Genomic DNA, 15,603 nt, shown 5'->3' with positions numbered 1-15,603 from the left:
TAACATTTTATTTTTGGTTGCCGGCGGGCATGTTGCGGGGCTGCTCTGCAAACAGGGATGGGAGGAGTTGTATGCCTGCCCCCTCCAGTGTACGCAAGGACTGTTTGGTCGGCCGCCCCAAACAGTCATACACACTTTGCCCTTCTCCATGCTGCATGGAGAAAATGGCCTCCCAATAAACCCCTGGCTGGGCGGCGTCCCGGCCTTGTGATTGGCTGAGGGGAGGGGCCTGGCTGCCTGCTTCTGCTTTCTGTTCCTGCCGGAGGCAGAAGAGGAGGAGCATAGAAGACGCGGGACCCGGCCAGCGGTTTTATTTGTTTTTAATTCTTTTTAAATCATCCCCTCTTGCACGACCTCCCCTCCCCACATGACCCCCCAGACCTCCCACCTGCCAGCCAGTGCTGACCTCGACTGTCTCAAACTCAGGCTACCCAGAGGAACAAAGTTTGGGGTCAAGCCTTGGCAAGGATATGTTTATGTATGATGTACACTGGAGGGAATTACAATTTTTTAGAAAAAGGTGTTACATACTTCAAGAACAGTGTGCTCTACTGGCTAGCCTGTGATGGCAGGAGAGGTTTGACTTGATTCAGTAGATTCCTTATGTCATACAGCATTAGAAAAGATACAGTTTTTATTCTTTCCATGTAGTCCAGAGTTTGATATTTGTCATCAAATGGCCAGTAGTTATAGGCAGTGATTCTGGCAAAAAGTTTGTGCTTTGCGCTAACCCTACATAATGGATTGAGAAGACTACACACTTTAGTTCAAAACACAAACATTTTCCTTATTAGCATTTCAGGATTTATGTTTTGTTATTTGTTAAAAGCAGAAAAATATTGAGCAAATACATTGAAAAAATGCAATTAGCTTCATATATATCATTGTAATTTCAGGCAATAATGAGATATGTATGTAGCGTCTGCAGCAATACGTAAGCCTAAATGTGTATAAAATATAGTTTGCAGCAGTACACAAAGAGACCGAACAGAAACATATATTTAAATAACATAAAGCTAACTGAAAAATAGAAAAACAGCACTGTGATGTGCAAACACCGTGTCAGTGAAAGGGTTAAATGTAGTTGGTTATTAGAAACTAAGCACAATAAAAATTTATATTTTGCAGACAGCCTTATATATTGTAACACATTTTTGAAAATACAAAAAAGACTATCGTCCTGATTATGTCTATAGGTGCTATTTATTGCACCTGATAAATACCAGTACCACAAGGTATGTTAATAATGAGTGCAGTAAAAAGCACCTATATTGAGTTTGTGGGAAATAACATGCGGTTTTGTTTTTATGCATAAACATCTGAATGATACGGAAAATACTGTATGGCTTTACCCCGTTATATCTTGGGAGGCTTGACATACTGAAATTTAACAAAGGTTGAGGTATTGAATGTGTCCGATAAATCGATTGCAACTAGAAATTCTGATCCGTGCACAAAAAGGGGTTCACGCAGGAGTCAGAATAAATCGACAGGATTGTAATCAAGCCCTGTGTATAGTTAAACAATAGGTAATGAAAAGGTTGTGCTACAACAGAAAGTCAGTGATCTCACTGAAAAGTATTTTCATACCTGTACATAGAGGTTGGTTTGGGCTACTTTAGGAGCAGTAAATCTTACCTTGTCATATTCAAGGATACTTGAACAGCATAGGGCATGACCCTGGAATGAAATGCACAACCTTGCAAATACTGAAGATTGTGAACTCCATAGGTATCTAAAATGTTTAAAATAACCAATTAATTATGTAGAGAGCTGAGTGATGGTATTGATGTGCCAGAATTTGTATTTCTTTTTGATAAAAAATATGGCTTGGCCACCATAAGAATGCTGTATTGCGGCAATGGTTCAATAACCTGCTCCTCGACAAAATAAAATCTGGATCCCCCGCGTTCCCTGTCCTCTAAAGATCTTGAAGAATTGCAGGGAGGTTTTATTGCCATTTTTGTTAGAGGTGATGAATCCAGCAATTACTGAAGGCATTTTTCCATCCTCCTGGAAAATGGTGGTCGTCAAGCCGCTTTTGAAGAAGCCCTCATTGGACCCTGGGGTTTTGAAGAATCTCCGTCCTATTTCCCTGCTGCCCGCTCCAGCGAAGATGCTTGAGGCATATCTCAACCATCACCTGAGCGCTTTTCTGGATGCCTCTAGCCTGCTGGATTCTTCCCAGCATGGTTTCCGAAGTGCCCACAGCACTGAGTCCGCCCTTACGGTGGTCGTTAATAATATTCGTCTGAAAGTCGACAGGGGCCAAACCACCCTTCTGGTCCTGCTCGACTTGACAGTTGCCTTCGATACCCTGTCTCCCTCTGTCCTGGTAACACGCCTCAGGGAGATGGGAGTCGAGGGCCCAGCTCTGAGCCTCCTGTCCTCTTTTCTTAATCACAGAGAACAGAAGGTTAAGGTGGGTGAGTTCTTCTCTGCCGCCAAACCTTTGCAGTGTGGGGCCCCTCAGGGTTCTTCGTTGAGCCCCACACTTTTTAACATCTATGTGGCCCCACTTGCCAGGTTGGTTAGATCTTTCGGGCTGGAAGTGCTGTCATATGCCGACGACACTCAGATTATGGTTTCCCTCTCCCAGTCAGTGAGTATTTCCGCACTTAACTTCAGGAATTGCATGGAGGCAGTCTCTCAGTGGATGGTCCTCAATTTCCTGAAGTTAAACAGTGAGAAAGCCGAAGTCCTGATATTTGGGGGCAGTCAGGACATCTGGTCAAGTGACTGGTGGCTTTCGTCCCTTGGTGCTTGTCCTCACCCTTCACAATCCGTCCGTAATCTGGTTGTGCTGATAGACTCCACGCCCTCTTTTGACCTTCAGGTCAATAGGACGGTTTCCACCTGCTGTGGTGTCATCAGGATTCTGAGAAAGATCGCACACTACCTCTCTCCAGAAGCTCGAAAGCAGGTTACTATGGCTCTTGTCTCTTCGAGACTAAACTATTGTAATGCCCTTTACTCAGGCATCAATAAAAAGCTTACTCAGCGCCTTCAGATAGTGCAGAATGCGGCTGCTAGGCTTGTCCTTGATGCCCCTAGATTTTCCTCAGCCTCTTTAGCCAGGAAGAACTTACACTGGCTACCTATCCAGGCTAGGATCTCTTTTAAGATCCTATGCCTTATCCATGGGGCTTTGTATGGCAAAAGCCCAAAAGGCATAAGGTCTCTTTTGTCCTCATACTACCCCACTAGACTTCTACGCTCCTCTAACAAAAAACTTTTGTCTGTTCCTCGGGCCTTTAAAGCCAGGTGGGGTGGGAGGGCCTTTTCCCTTGCTCCAAGGCTGTGGAATGCTCTTCCTCACGAATTTAAAGGACAATCTTCCATTCTGCTTTTCCGTAAAGCATTAAAAACATTATTCTTTACTGAGGCCTATCTGTAATCGTGTCTTCGGCCCATACTACCAGTAATACCTTCATTTAGGCGTCTTGATGCCCTTGGTCTAAGTTGCACGTTACAAGATGCCATTCATTCATTCATTCATTCAATAACTGCGGGGCATATTATCAAGAACGGCGTTAAAAATGATCACCCATTTTAGCGGCGGGAAACTGTTGCTAAAGCGGCAATAATGGGCTTGATAATATGCCCTTATGAATTCCCATAGAAACCCATGTTCACACCAGAACATGGGCTTTTATGGGAATTCACAAGGCGATAATTTTAAACACCGTTCTTGATAATTTGCCCCTGCGTTCTTAAGAGTATATTGTCCAGCAACAGGGTCAAGCTGTTTAGGTTGATGCAAAAGCACTGTGATCTGCCAAACAAGGAAATATGGTGCTAGGTTGTAGTAAGGAACCCAGTGAATGAGTTCGGTACATTGATCCATAAAGCCTATTCTCAAACAAAAGAACTAAACATATAGTTTAATGTTCATTCTACAGCCGACCAGAATATGGAGGAGTGTTCTACGAGTGAACATTATTTTGTAGTACAAGCTATTACAAAAAAATCTTTGGACATCAGTTAGAATGTTAAAAACCAATAAGCTTGCTGAACTATGCTGGAGATACCATAAATTGAGTCTAACATATAAGATAAAGTAGTGTCCTGCTGAAGCGTGATGGAGTTTTGACATGATTTTCTGCTAGGAGGAGACAGGTAGCAAACATTTTTAAAGACTTCACCACACACTTGACCATGATAGTACGATCATGTCTGTGGGTAAAAAAGTACTATTGTTGAGTAAAAAAAAGTAACTTAAGGCACTGACATCTAACAAAAAAATAGGAATTTGGGTTGACATGGGCCAAAGTACTGCGCTTAAGTGAGTGACTTTTCAAGTGTAACACTTTAAGTCATGTGTGAGAAACATTAAGAGAATAATACATTCAATTCCCTTTCAATCTTGTGTGAGATCTAAAACTGCCAAGAGTTGAGACGTATTGAATTTTTTGGTGTATGCATATTTTGTCATAAGAGGAAGGGGAAATTCGCTGGTTTGTGGAATGGGTTTGTCTCTGATTTGTTAAGTTATTTGACTACAGTTTTTGTGGCTGATGCATATCTATCAGATTTGGTGCCTGATATACTATAAAAGACTAAAGTATTAAACTAATTATGACATTGAAAAGAAATTAGTGCTTAGAATTCCAAACCATGTAGCAGTAGATAGATAGCTAGATCGATAGAGATAGATAGATAGATAGATAGATAGATAGATAGATAGATAGATAGATAGATAGATAGATAGATAGATAGATAGATAGATAGATCATGTTGAATGTACTGTTTTCTTGCCTGTGCATTTGTCAAACTGTCATAGCTCAGTATATTTTAGTAATCTCTCTATTTAACTGTTTTGCAGTGTGCATGTCAGCATTTGTTCGCTTGCTGTGGTGATCTCTGTGATAGTAATGCCCTCATTACTAACCAGTAAACTTCAATACTCAAAGTACTAGTCTTCCTCATCTTAGTTCTTTTGTATGTAGAGTGAGGACTCGATCACACCAGAAAGTATTAGAATAAGGAAGATGGATGAAGAGTAAGTGTGGGCAATAAATTCTGCTCAGCAGCTGAGTTTTGCCCACTCCGGGTTACGCTTGTAATGCAGAATTCCTGCAAAACTCCGCTAACCGCCACATGGTGGAGTTTTTCCTCACGCACTGCTAGTCAACGGTAAGTTGGTGATCTCAAGCAAGAATTGGCGACCCTTAGCACAATGTTTGACTGCCAGGACGGTGCCTGGCAAGATTTTCATAGCATGGGCGGTAACGTTAGCAGTGAGAAAGCTGCTGCTCAAGATGAAAATCTACTCCAGTTGCTGCAAAGTCGCAGCGCTCTCTGGTGCCTGTGTGGTGCCGTTTTCCCTGATTTGGGAGTGCAGAACAAGTTCCTGGCACAAAAAATTAGTGCAAGCAGTGCAAAGTGCTGATTTCTGCCCACTCACAGAACTTTGCGGAATCTCACAGAGATTTCATGTAACTCCCTGGAAGTGAAACTCAGTGAGTTCCTCCCACCCCCACTGAAGAGGTAGAAATCGTTGGAACAGCTCTTTGTTTCACAGAAAAGGGTTGCCCTAGCTATGGATTAACTGGTGTAGTGGTTTAGGGTATACAGGGTTCTCCAAAGTTGGTCCTGGCGGGCTGTATCCCAATTAGCTTATGAGCATATCCCATTTGGATAAATGTAGTTATTTTAAAAATCCGGGATGGATCCGTCTCTCCAGGACTGACATTGGATAACACTGTAGACAATGACATTGAAAAATCAAAATAGTGCATTTGCAACTCTAGGACTGTCATGAAAAGCCACAAAGCCAACAAAGCAGTTCAATTTCCAACAGATTAGTTCCTGCATCCAACGCCAAAGACATAATACATAGAAGAAGCTACTCAGAGCGTTTCCTGATTTCTTGCAGGAGTAATACAGGTAGCTTAGAGTTTTCATTTGCATTCTGGTATTTGTAGTGCTTACAACTGAACACCTTTTAGTAAAAGAATCCAAATGCAATGGAAAACATAGAATGGGTGAGCCACTAATGCTTGGAATTAGGAAATGCAATGGAAAACCTGGAATGGGCGAGCCACCAATGCTTGGAATCAGGAAATGCAATAGAAAACCTGGAATGTGTGAGTCACTAATTAATTAGTCGACTCTTTTTAATATCTTTATGACCCCTTTGGCGGTGCTGGCGGAGTCCTTTGGGGCTCAGATCGTGTCATACGCCGATGACACCCAGCTCCTTTTCACCTGTGGGAAGGGGGCTGAGTTCGACGGAGAGAGCATCCGCGGGTGTCTTGGGGCTTTTTTCGAATGGTTTCAGCGAAATAGCCTCAAGTGCAACCCAGATAAATCAAAGGTGCTTTTCTTCGGGTGTCAGGCTGACTCGAGCTGGCAGGATTGGTGGCCTGTGAACATGTTCCCTCCTACGTCCTCCTCTCTGGCTGCTAAGAACTTGGGGGTCAAAATTGACAACAGCCTATCGCTTAAGTCCCAGATCCTTGGACTGACTGGCACTTGCTATGGTCTCCTCAAAATGTTATGCAAGTTCCTTCCACTGCTCCCGCTGGCGCATAGGAAGACTATGGTCCAGGCTCTTATTTGTTCTAGGCTGGACTACTCAAATGTTTTATACTTGGGTCTTCCGGACTATCTACTACAAAAACTCCAGGTGGTCCAAAACTCGGCGTCACGGGCGATTTTTGGCCTACCTCGCCGAGCGAGAGCCTCGGACCTCCTACATTCCCTGCACTGGCTCCCTATTCGGAAGCGGATTTTTTTTAAAACACTTACGCTGGCGCATAAGGCACTCCATGCTGTAGGAGCTGAATATATTCAGAAACGTCTTGCTTTCTACAAACCAACTAGATCCCTCAGATCGGAATCTCTTGGTCTTGCCATTGTCCCTGCTGTTATGAAAGCAAGGGTAGGGGGACGCTCTTTTAAACGCTTGGCTCCCCAACTATGGAACACCCTCCCTCTGTCTCTCCGCTGTACTTCGAACTTGCTGGCCTTCAGAAAGGGTCTGAAGACGTGGCTCTATGGACAGTGATTTTGCTTGTTTCTTCTCTACTTTTTTGCTTGCCCTCTGTAGTCTGCTGTGGGTTAGAAAGCACCGGGACACTCCTTGGAGTAGCCGAGCGCTATATAAGACACCCATAACATTAACATTAACATTAACTAATGCTTGGAATCGCCAAATGCAATGGAAAACCTGCAATGGGTGAGCCACTAATGCTCGAAATCGGGAAATTTAAAAAGCACAGGATATTTGTTTAAGAATTATAAGGAATCATCTTGACGTCACCCATTGTTGTTAAAATTGCTTTAAAGAAGGTGGGAGTTTAAAGTGTGATTTGTTCTAAACACATCAAATATGTCAGTCCGTAGTTCACACATTAGCCTGAGCTGTGCTACAAATGTATAATGATGCAGTGCTTGTTTGTGAGAAGCTACTTTTGAAGTCACAGATATGCTTCGTCCACTAACATGCTGCAAACGCTACAAACGCCTGCCTTGAAGGCAGATTCCAAAACGAAGGACTGTTAAAAAAACAAATAAACAAAAAAAACAGGACAAAGCGTGAGGATGATGGCGGGTTAACACCGCACTTTTCACTCCGCCTTACATATTATACTCGTCATCTTTTCGCTGTTTGAATCCCACTTTCCGAAGAATAATTAATAAATATTTTCTCCTAGTATATAACAAACAGATGATACAAACAATTATTGAGACTGGAATCCAAGCCCAAAAGGCCAGCACTTTGGCAGCGCTAAGGGGGGAAATGTATTGTGGCGCACATGTGCGTTTCTACCCCCCTGTTATCTGCACTTAATAGGAATATTTTAAACTATGTAGCTAAGCAACAGAGGTAATTGTTGCTGTCTAGGGCCTTTGTTGGGAACTCTCACATAGTCCAAATATGCATAATTAGGCATAATGTCTATAAATCATTATTGTACACATGTGGGCAGTTAAGTGGATTGAGAGAATAGTTGAGTGAATTGAGCGCATTCACGGAGAAATGCTTTTTATTTGTTTTGTGCTGTCCACGATACTTTAAAATTATCGCAGCCCTCCTCTTTCTCTTAATGGCACGCAGTGTTACTGGGATGAAAACTACTTCATCTGCTTTGCCAACTGGGAGCTGGGGTTTCTCGGCGAGGGTGTCGAGAGCAGACATAGCGCCTCGTGAGAAAAAAAAACACATTCTCCAGTTTATCCAACTTAGCTAGTTAAATGTTACATGTTTCAGTTCACACTGAAGGCGGCCTGGCAAGATAATGCCAGGTATAATAAGTGTTATTAAAGGGGCCAGTGTTGTGACTGAATTCACCTCTTCATCCAAAAATGCTTTTAGTAACTATGACAATATTTACTAGCTCCTGGCACTCCTGAAATAATTTTGGGGAGATAATTAGTATAAAGAGCGACGACGCAGGCTTATTTTTGTCAGTGGGGGAAGGTTTGGGGCGGAGGACAGGTTTGAAAAATTGAGAGGAAGTACAAAAGATTAATTCACCTACAATGAAGCTGTGCTGTGAAGTTTTTTATTTCCTGCTGCTTCACCACACCCCTTGGTAAGGAGGGTTATTAGCACAATGTGCGCTGCATGCATGTTTACACTGTTCTCTGGAAACCTATTCCTGCATTTTACCTGGGAATGCCTCTGGGTGGCCAGTGCGCCGTTTAATGTTTTAGAAACTTGCCATTTTTACTGCATCAGTCAGACAGATTGCTGCTCTGATGCATTAAAAGCGGTATTGTTGCCAGATCAGAACATTTAACAAAAATTAAACAAAACTCACAGTGATTGCTACTTTAATGAAAACACCAAAAATACCAACCACAAAAATAGTAGTAATCCCGCAACCGTAGAAGTACTCTTAATAATGGGTGCAGGTTACTTACTACTTGTTGGAATTCACAAACATTTCAAAAACTACACATGGAAAGATGTGCCAAATACAGGTTTCCAGAATTGTGAGGCAATGGCATTTGACATCATCGCTGCAATATCAATTCCCCCAACGCACAGAGTGTAGAAACAACCATGGGCTAAAGGTGTTCACAATGTATATTTCTTTTTTTTTTTTTTTACTTTGGAGAATATATTTTCACCCTAAATAAATGTTTTACCTTCAAGTTTGGTGCTGATCTGTGTTCCCCTAACCCTTTTCTGAAATAACACTCAGACTGTTCCCAGTGTTGGAAAGGGTCGGAGCAGAGTTTGTGAATGTCCACAAACCTAAAGTTTGTGGACATCACAAACTTACATGGCGCACGCTGGCTTGCTCCGACCACTTCTCACCAGCTGCATGGGAGATACTAATGCACATTTCTTCGCACTTGTGGCAATAATATATAAAATATGCTTTAGTAAACCTGTTTGGCCCTGCCAGGATTTCTGGAGTAAATTCCCAGGTGTAAATGAAGGCAATTTCGGCTATAAACAAACTTTTATGGTCGAAAATGATTTTGTCTCATGCTCTCGATAGCTTTCATACAACAATTACAGTATATAAAAGGTAGCTGTTACCAACATCTTTGACACCATACCTTTGTGAAACTTAAATGATAGCATGATGTTTCATATCAAGTTGCCTGTAACTACTTTTCATTGGCTCCAACCGGGTCTTCATAAACATAAAAGAGGTGGGGAAAATATATTAGCATGGTGGAGGTGGCATCAAATGTCGAATACATTTAGTTTGCTCTAGGGTCACCTAAGCACCACTAGGTGTCAAATTATGCATTCTATTATAAGAGGGAGGCATGGGCAGGAACTTATATTGTGCATTGCATTTTCTACCTTAGTAATATGTGTTCATTGGCGTGCACCATTTATTTATTTATTTTATTTATAAAGTTCAAGCTAGACACTTATCCTCTTATATGTAAATTGTATGTGTGTAGGTATGTATGTGGTATTTGTACAGAAGAAACCTAGAAAAAAGTCAGAAGAGTGATGTGCAATGTTAAAGTCAAAGATTCAGTCAATGAGTGATTAGAGGTGAAACTGTGTTCTGAAAGTGGAAGTGGACTGGTATTTTCTCTTGATGGAGTATTCCTGATCCTGTGTGCACAGATGGAGATAACCTGTTGTTTTGTTTCACACTTCTTTGTCTTGAGTCTGATGGTGTCTTGGATGTGTGTGTGCGCTGTGAGCTGTTTGAGACAATGAGCTTGAAAGCCATAAAGGCAGCGGTGCCATTCGTTATAGCTTTATAGAAAATGCAGCTAGTTTTGAGGAAGGTGGGACCAACAAGGGTAGCCATAAGGGTAGCCAATGTAGTTCTATTAGTGTTGAGGTGATGTATTCTTATTTCTGAAGGCCCTCAATGAGGCATCCTACAGTGTGTAGGATGCCCTTAAGAGGGGACAGTGTGGAATCTGGGAGGCTCTTGAGCAAGGTGGGGGCCAAAGCAGCATTTCTGAAGTCAATATCTTGGAACAGTTTTACTTTATTTAGTACAGAGAAGGGGACAATGTCATTTAGATTTTCTTGATGATGTGTTATTTGTGACTGATGATCTTTGTTGGATGAATCACTTAGCTTTTCCATATTTGTTGACAATTTTATTAGGGGACTTGATTATTTATTTAAAAATTGTGTGAATCCATCCAGATGGTATAGGATTATTAATATAGTGAGGCTGGTATATTATAGGTGATATTTCTGTGAATCAGATCATTACATTTGTATATGAGAAGCATTTTGTGGGCTGCACCTACCAGTTTAAAATCCTTCAAGTTGTATATGGTCTTCCAAATCTCACTCCTGCTCTCTTCTTCCATTTCCGTCCCTTTCTCTCCTTTTCTTTCCTTATCACTCTCTGTCTTTCCCTCTATCTTGTATGAGCAGGCTCTGCCTTTTTCATTCTGTCACTCCCACTTTCCATATTCTTTATTCCCAGCTCTTTGTCTTTCATTCTCTCAATTGCTCTTTCTTTATCTATGTCTTCCTGTCACCCCCTCTGTCTCTCAAATTGGCTATTCATTATTTGGAACTGCAATATCAAATGTAAGCATTAAGGGGGTGATTACGATGGTGGTGAACACTCCACAGACAGGCTGTTAGTGGTAGGTTTACCACCATCGTGAGGCCATTTTCCACCACCATATAATGGTGGGCGGTTCAGTGGTGGTCGGAAATTCCGGCCGCCTGCATCCGTGGGGCTCTTTGAGCCAGCCGGAGCTGCGGAGGCCCTTGTATTCCCGTAAATGGCGGCATGGCGGGTTCATCTGCCATGGACAGGCTGGTGGGGATGGGCTCTGTGGGCCCGTAGTGGGCCCCCCTTTCACTCAGGTGCCTACCACATAGTGCAGGAAAATGTAAAAAGTGCATTTATTACATTGAGGCGGGTGATGCAGCCAGAAGCACCCACCCCAATGTTAAGTATGGCACTTGCAGCTGCCGTGGTGGCGGCCGCATCATAATACCACCTGTGGGAGCACCCCCGAGATGATGGGGGACAGACTAAAGTCATCGTAATCAGCCTCTACATGATTTCCACATTCCAAAACTTAATTCATTTATTCATTCAGACTACAATGAAAAGTTTCTTTAGTGACAATTTAATTTAGTAAATGTAAATAATGTGTACATATTTTGTATTACATACCTTATCAGTGAAGGACTGCTCTTCAGTTTAAAAAAAAACACATACTAGTAAAGAAAGGGTGAACGTGAGTTTTCTCTCTGTCTGTAATTTATGAACTGTTACCGCGTATTCACAAACTGTGCACTTTGAATAACATCAAACAGTGACAGCATTGCACTGTCATAAAGCAGAACAGATGACTATTTTGACCTCCATGCAAATTTGATCGGCTCCAAATTAGATTAGATGTGTCAGAGTCTCTCTTTTATGTTATTCATTTATTATAATCAGTGCCTATAGCGTCAAGCACTCAGAATATTTTCCTATTAGCAGGCACTATGGAAGCTTGTATATTAACACTATTTGCATTTTTTAGAAAATGATGGGGCAGCACATTATAGCAGGCACAACATTAGGCCACCAAGTAATGAGATATAATGGAATAAATGGAAAGGACCTGTTTTGTAATATATTGTCTCTCCTCTGGCTCAGCCACCATGACATATCTAGCAGAATGCAAACACAAAATTTATAGGTGCTGCTTAGGTACAGAGATGCCTTTGATGCTTAAGAAACGTTTATTGCCGTTTTGATTGGCTTAAAAGTGTATAGAAAGGAATTGCTGCCTTCTTCAACGTAAGTTACACGAGGGCTGTTTTTTTCTCTTTTCCTTATAGGATGTACTCCCAGGTCGACGGAGGAGATACCAGGCTCAGAAGCTGAGGAGATCAATGGGCTGAAATACTCAGACAAGTATGCCTGCTACAAAGAGCTGGTAGCCAGTTCTTTAATGAACCTTGGCGGCCTACCGAAGGACACTCACCACTGCATGGTGTCTGACAGTAACCCAAATGACAGTGGCATCCAGTCCTCCAAAACAGACAGTGAAGACGGAGATGAAAACTACAACGTTAAGACTTCCACGGGCCCAGACTGTGCTCATTCTTCCAATGGCTTGCCGTCCTCATCCTCGGAGGACAACGAGAGCAACTCCGAGTACCTGGAGAATGGGTGGGACAGTTGCTCAAACATCTCAGATGAGAACAGCTTGAAGGAGCACAGGACTCATAAATACATTGTTGAGTGTAGGAAGGGGAGTGAAACGGGTGCCACTGAAATAAAAACTGAAGGAAGGGAAAATGGCCACCAAGAGACCACATGTGCATCCCGCCCGCAGGAAAGGAAAACAGAAGCTTTCCAAATTGAACCTTTTGACATGAGAGACCATAATCAGTTCCCTGACAGTGAGGATGATGATGACTGTCTGTCCGTAATGACTGAAGAATCAATTGAGCTGGACAAAACAAGAGGGAACTTAAGTTTGCTGGAACAAGCGATCGCTCTGCGGGCAGAGCAGGGCAATTTTTTCCACAGCACCTACAAACAGTTGGATAGGTTTCTTTTGGAGCATCTGGCTGGGGAAAGAAGAAACACCAAAGTAATTGACATTGGCAACCGACAAATTTATAACAACAAAAGTAAGTTGAATTCATCTGTTAATGTTTATTGAAAAAAGATTTTCTGAAGTCTTCCAGGTTTTAAAAGTCAAACAATATCACTACACTGTACAAGGGTTCATTCATATGCAATGTACTGACTATGTCCTTATACAAGTGAATCAATATCATCGCACACTTCTTCGTTGTGCCTTATATCCCATCCTTTGGCTATCTTGCTCTTTCACTTTCAATCCTGCTGCTCTTTCAATATTATTTGTTGTATTCAGAAATATAAGTAAGCTACTTCACAATACTGTATCTACTAATGAACAAGGACAGGGTGTGCCAGGAACATGTTTTTATTTATTTCAACCTCTGTTTGAAAACAGAAATAGAGATGCAGCTCATACCAATTTGAAGCACTGTATATTCACTGGACAATGCAAAATAAACAGGATTCATCCAAGAGGGCATACTTAAAGATATTAACACTTGACTTTTTTGGGGCAATAGTTGTAGAATCTCAGATACTGGCCATATTTTCTCAGATTTGCTCCACACTAATTCAAGAAGGGCCTGTTACATGTTCAATGCTTCCTCAATGTTGCACAATTCCTTATTTGCACCATATATTGTATGTATGAGTTGTACATTTTTATAATGATATGGATGTGAAAATGTGGACTGATGACGATAAATACTAATATGTTTAGAAACATATTGTGATTAGATTCACTTTTGTATTGCAGCAGCCTCAAAGGGCCTTTGATGTTCGACCTATGGCACAAAGAACATATTCCTTAAGCTGTTCATGCCTTGCACTGACTCACACATCTCACATAGCTGCAATTTGCCCAAAGGATTGAGGTTCTTTGCCTGTTCCATATAGCTTTTTATGTGTGATGTGCCATTTTTCCTAAAACAAAATAATTATTCAAACTCCTCTAAACCTTAAATATTCTGCTGCACTACCTCTTTAAGGCCCAAGAATGTTTGAGCAGAGGGAAGTATTTCTCTACCATGGCACCTTGATATTAGAACACATTATATTTGACGATTAGTGGTAAAGAGAGTAAAGCTGATCTTTGGAAAAGACTAACAGCAACCTTGAGTCTAAGATAAACTTCCATAGAAGGAAGTATTGTCCAGTCACTCCCTAATAATGCTATGAATGTCTAGTGGTGTACGTATATATAAGACATTTAATACTTGTTACGTATAATATAATGTTGGTATTGCCTGCACCCTTAAGTTTTAACCCACACACTGTATAACATTTGATTATGCTGTGGACGTTGTCAGGTGATTCTACCAGAAGGTCTGAGGAACCGAAAAATATGTTGTTTTTGACTTTCATTGAAAAGAAAAGCCCTGGTTTATAAAGATCTATCATTGCAAAATGTTTTTTCTTAATATTAGGTCACAGGAAGCCATTGAAATTCTGCATGTGAAGGAAAAAGTTGGTCCCATTTTTTGAGCCTGTCACAAGATGTTCTGAAATGTTTAAAATGAATTGGTAAATGATACCACTCTCGGGGCTGCGAACAAGAATGGAACAAGAATGGAAATTGTTTAACTAATATCTTCAGATTGCGAAGGATGTGTAGGCGCCATATTTAGTGGTGTCACTTAAGAAAAAAGCCTACATTTTGAAAAACACAAATCTTTCAACTTGTGCAAGGGTACTAAGGGGAGTAACCATATTGGGTCTAGAAGAACTTGGATCAAGGCTATTCTTTAGCAATGAAACCGCTCTTTTCTCTCTTCTGTGATTGAAGTTCCGCTAGATTTCTCACATAGAGTCATTCAGGGGCTCCAATCAAGCACCCAGACATTGGCAAGAATGCTCCAATATGGAAGACGAAAATACTACTTCCATGTGTCGTCTAATCAGCATTAATAGTGGCGGCTGCTCGGGGTACGAAGTGGTAAGGCAGTGGGGGAGAGGTGAACACAAAAACAAGCATAGACACACACAAAAAAAGAAATACAAAATATAAACTTTACACACCTGCCTCAGTGGTCGCCGTATTGCTCTTCCCAATCCTCGACTCCAGGGCTGGTGCACCCAGCACAGGTTCCCAGATTCCATTCCTGATGCTGAATAGTCCTGGGATTGGTCTGAACGTCCTGGCTTGCCGCTCAGACAGTGCCTGGGGGCCTGTGGCTTTTCTCCGCCCAGCTGTACAACACAGTAGGTGGAGAAATGCTAAATGCACAACATGGTATGGCCGGCGTAAGACGTCCTGCCACACCATCATGCGTACTTAGTAGTGTCAATCAACCTTCCTCCCCACTGTTGTCATACATTGCCTGGTCATGCCCCACCCTATGATGTGGCTCACTGGCAGCGTGCAGGTAAGAAGAACAATAAAATTATAATAAAATTGTTTTTTTATCATTTTATATTTCATGTGTTTAAATCTGCCGCCACCTAGTGAGGCGACGCTGCTCAGCCATAACGGAGGAGACACCCTTGGTCATTAATAGGCAGTCGTTGTTGCTCCTTCACACCCCCACCTCTCTGAACAGAGATTCATCCATCTGCATCGTGTGTAACTCTCTTACAGCAGCATCTTCACCTTGAATTGTTGCAC

At 41.8% G+C, this 15,603-nt stretch overlaps 1 protein-coding gene across 1 annotated transcript in view; it reads left to right on the top strand.

Annotated features, from left to right (window-relative positions):
- The window catches only part of ST18 (ST18 C2H2C-type zinc finger transcription factor), a 428,044-nt gene that overhangs the window by 260,327 nt on the left and 152,114 nt on the right, over window positions 1–15,603 (top strand). Inside the window, exon 6 of the mRNA XM_086917999.1 lies at window positions 12,245–13,045. Coding sequence (XP_086774125.1) covers window positions 12,245–13,045 — 801 coding nt within the window. The remainder of the gene's footprint in view (window positions 1–12,244; window positions 13,046–15,603) is intronic.

This window comes from Lissotriton vulgaris, chromosome 4_1 (assembly GCF_964263255.1).
Source record: "Lissotriton vulgaris chromosome 4_1, aLisVul1.2, whole genome shotgun sequence".
NCBI classification, from domain to species: Eukaryota; Metazoa; Chordata; class Amphibia; order Caudata; family Salamandridae; genus Lissotriton; species Lissotriton vulgaris.
The sequence above is the reverse complement of the archived record's forward strand: the minus strand, read 5'-3'. Positions and strand labels throughout refer to the sequence as shown.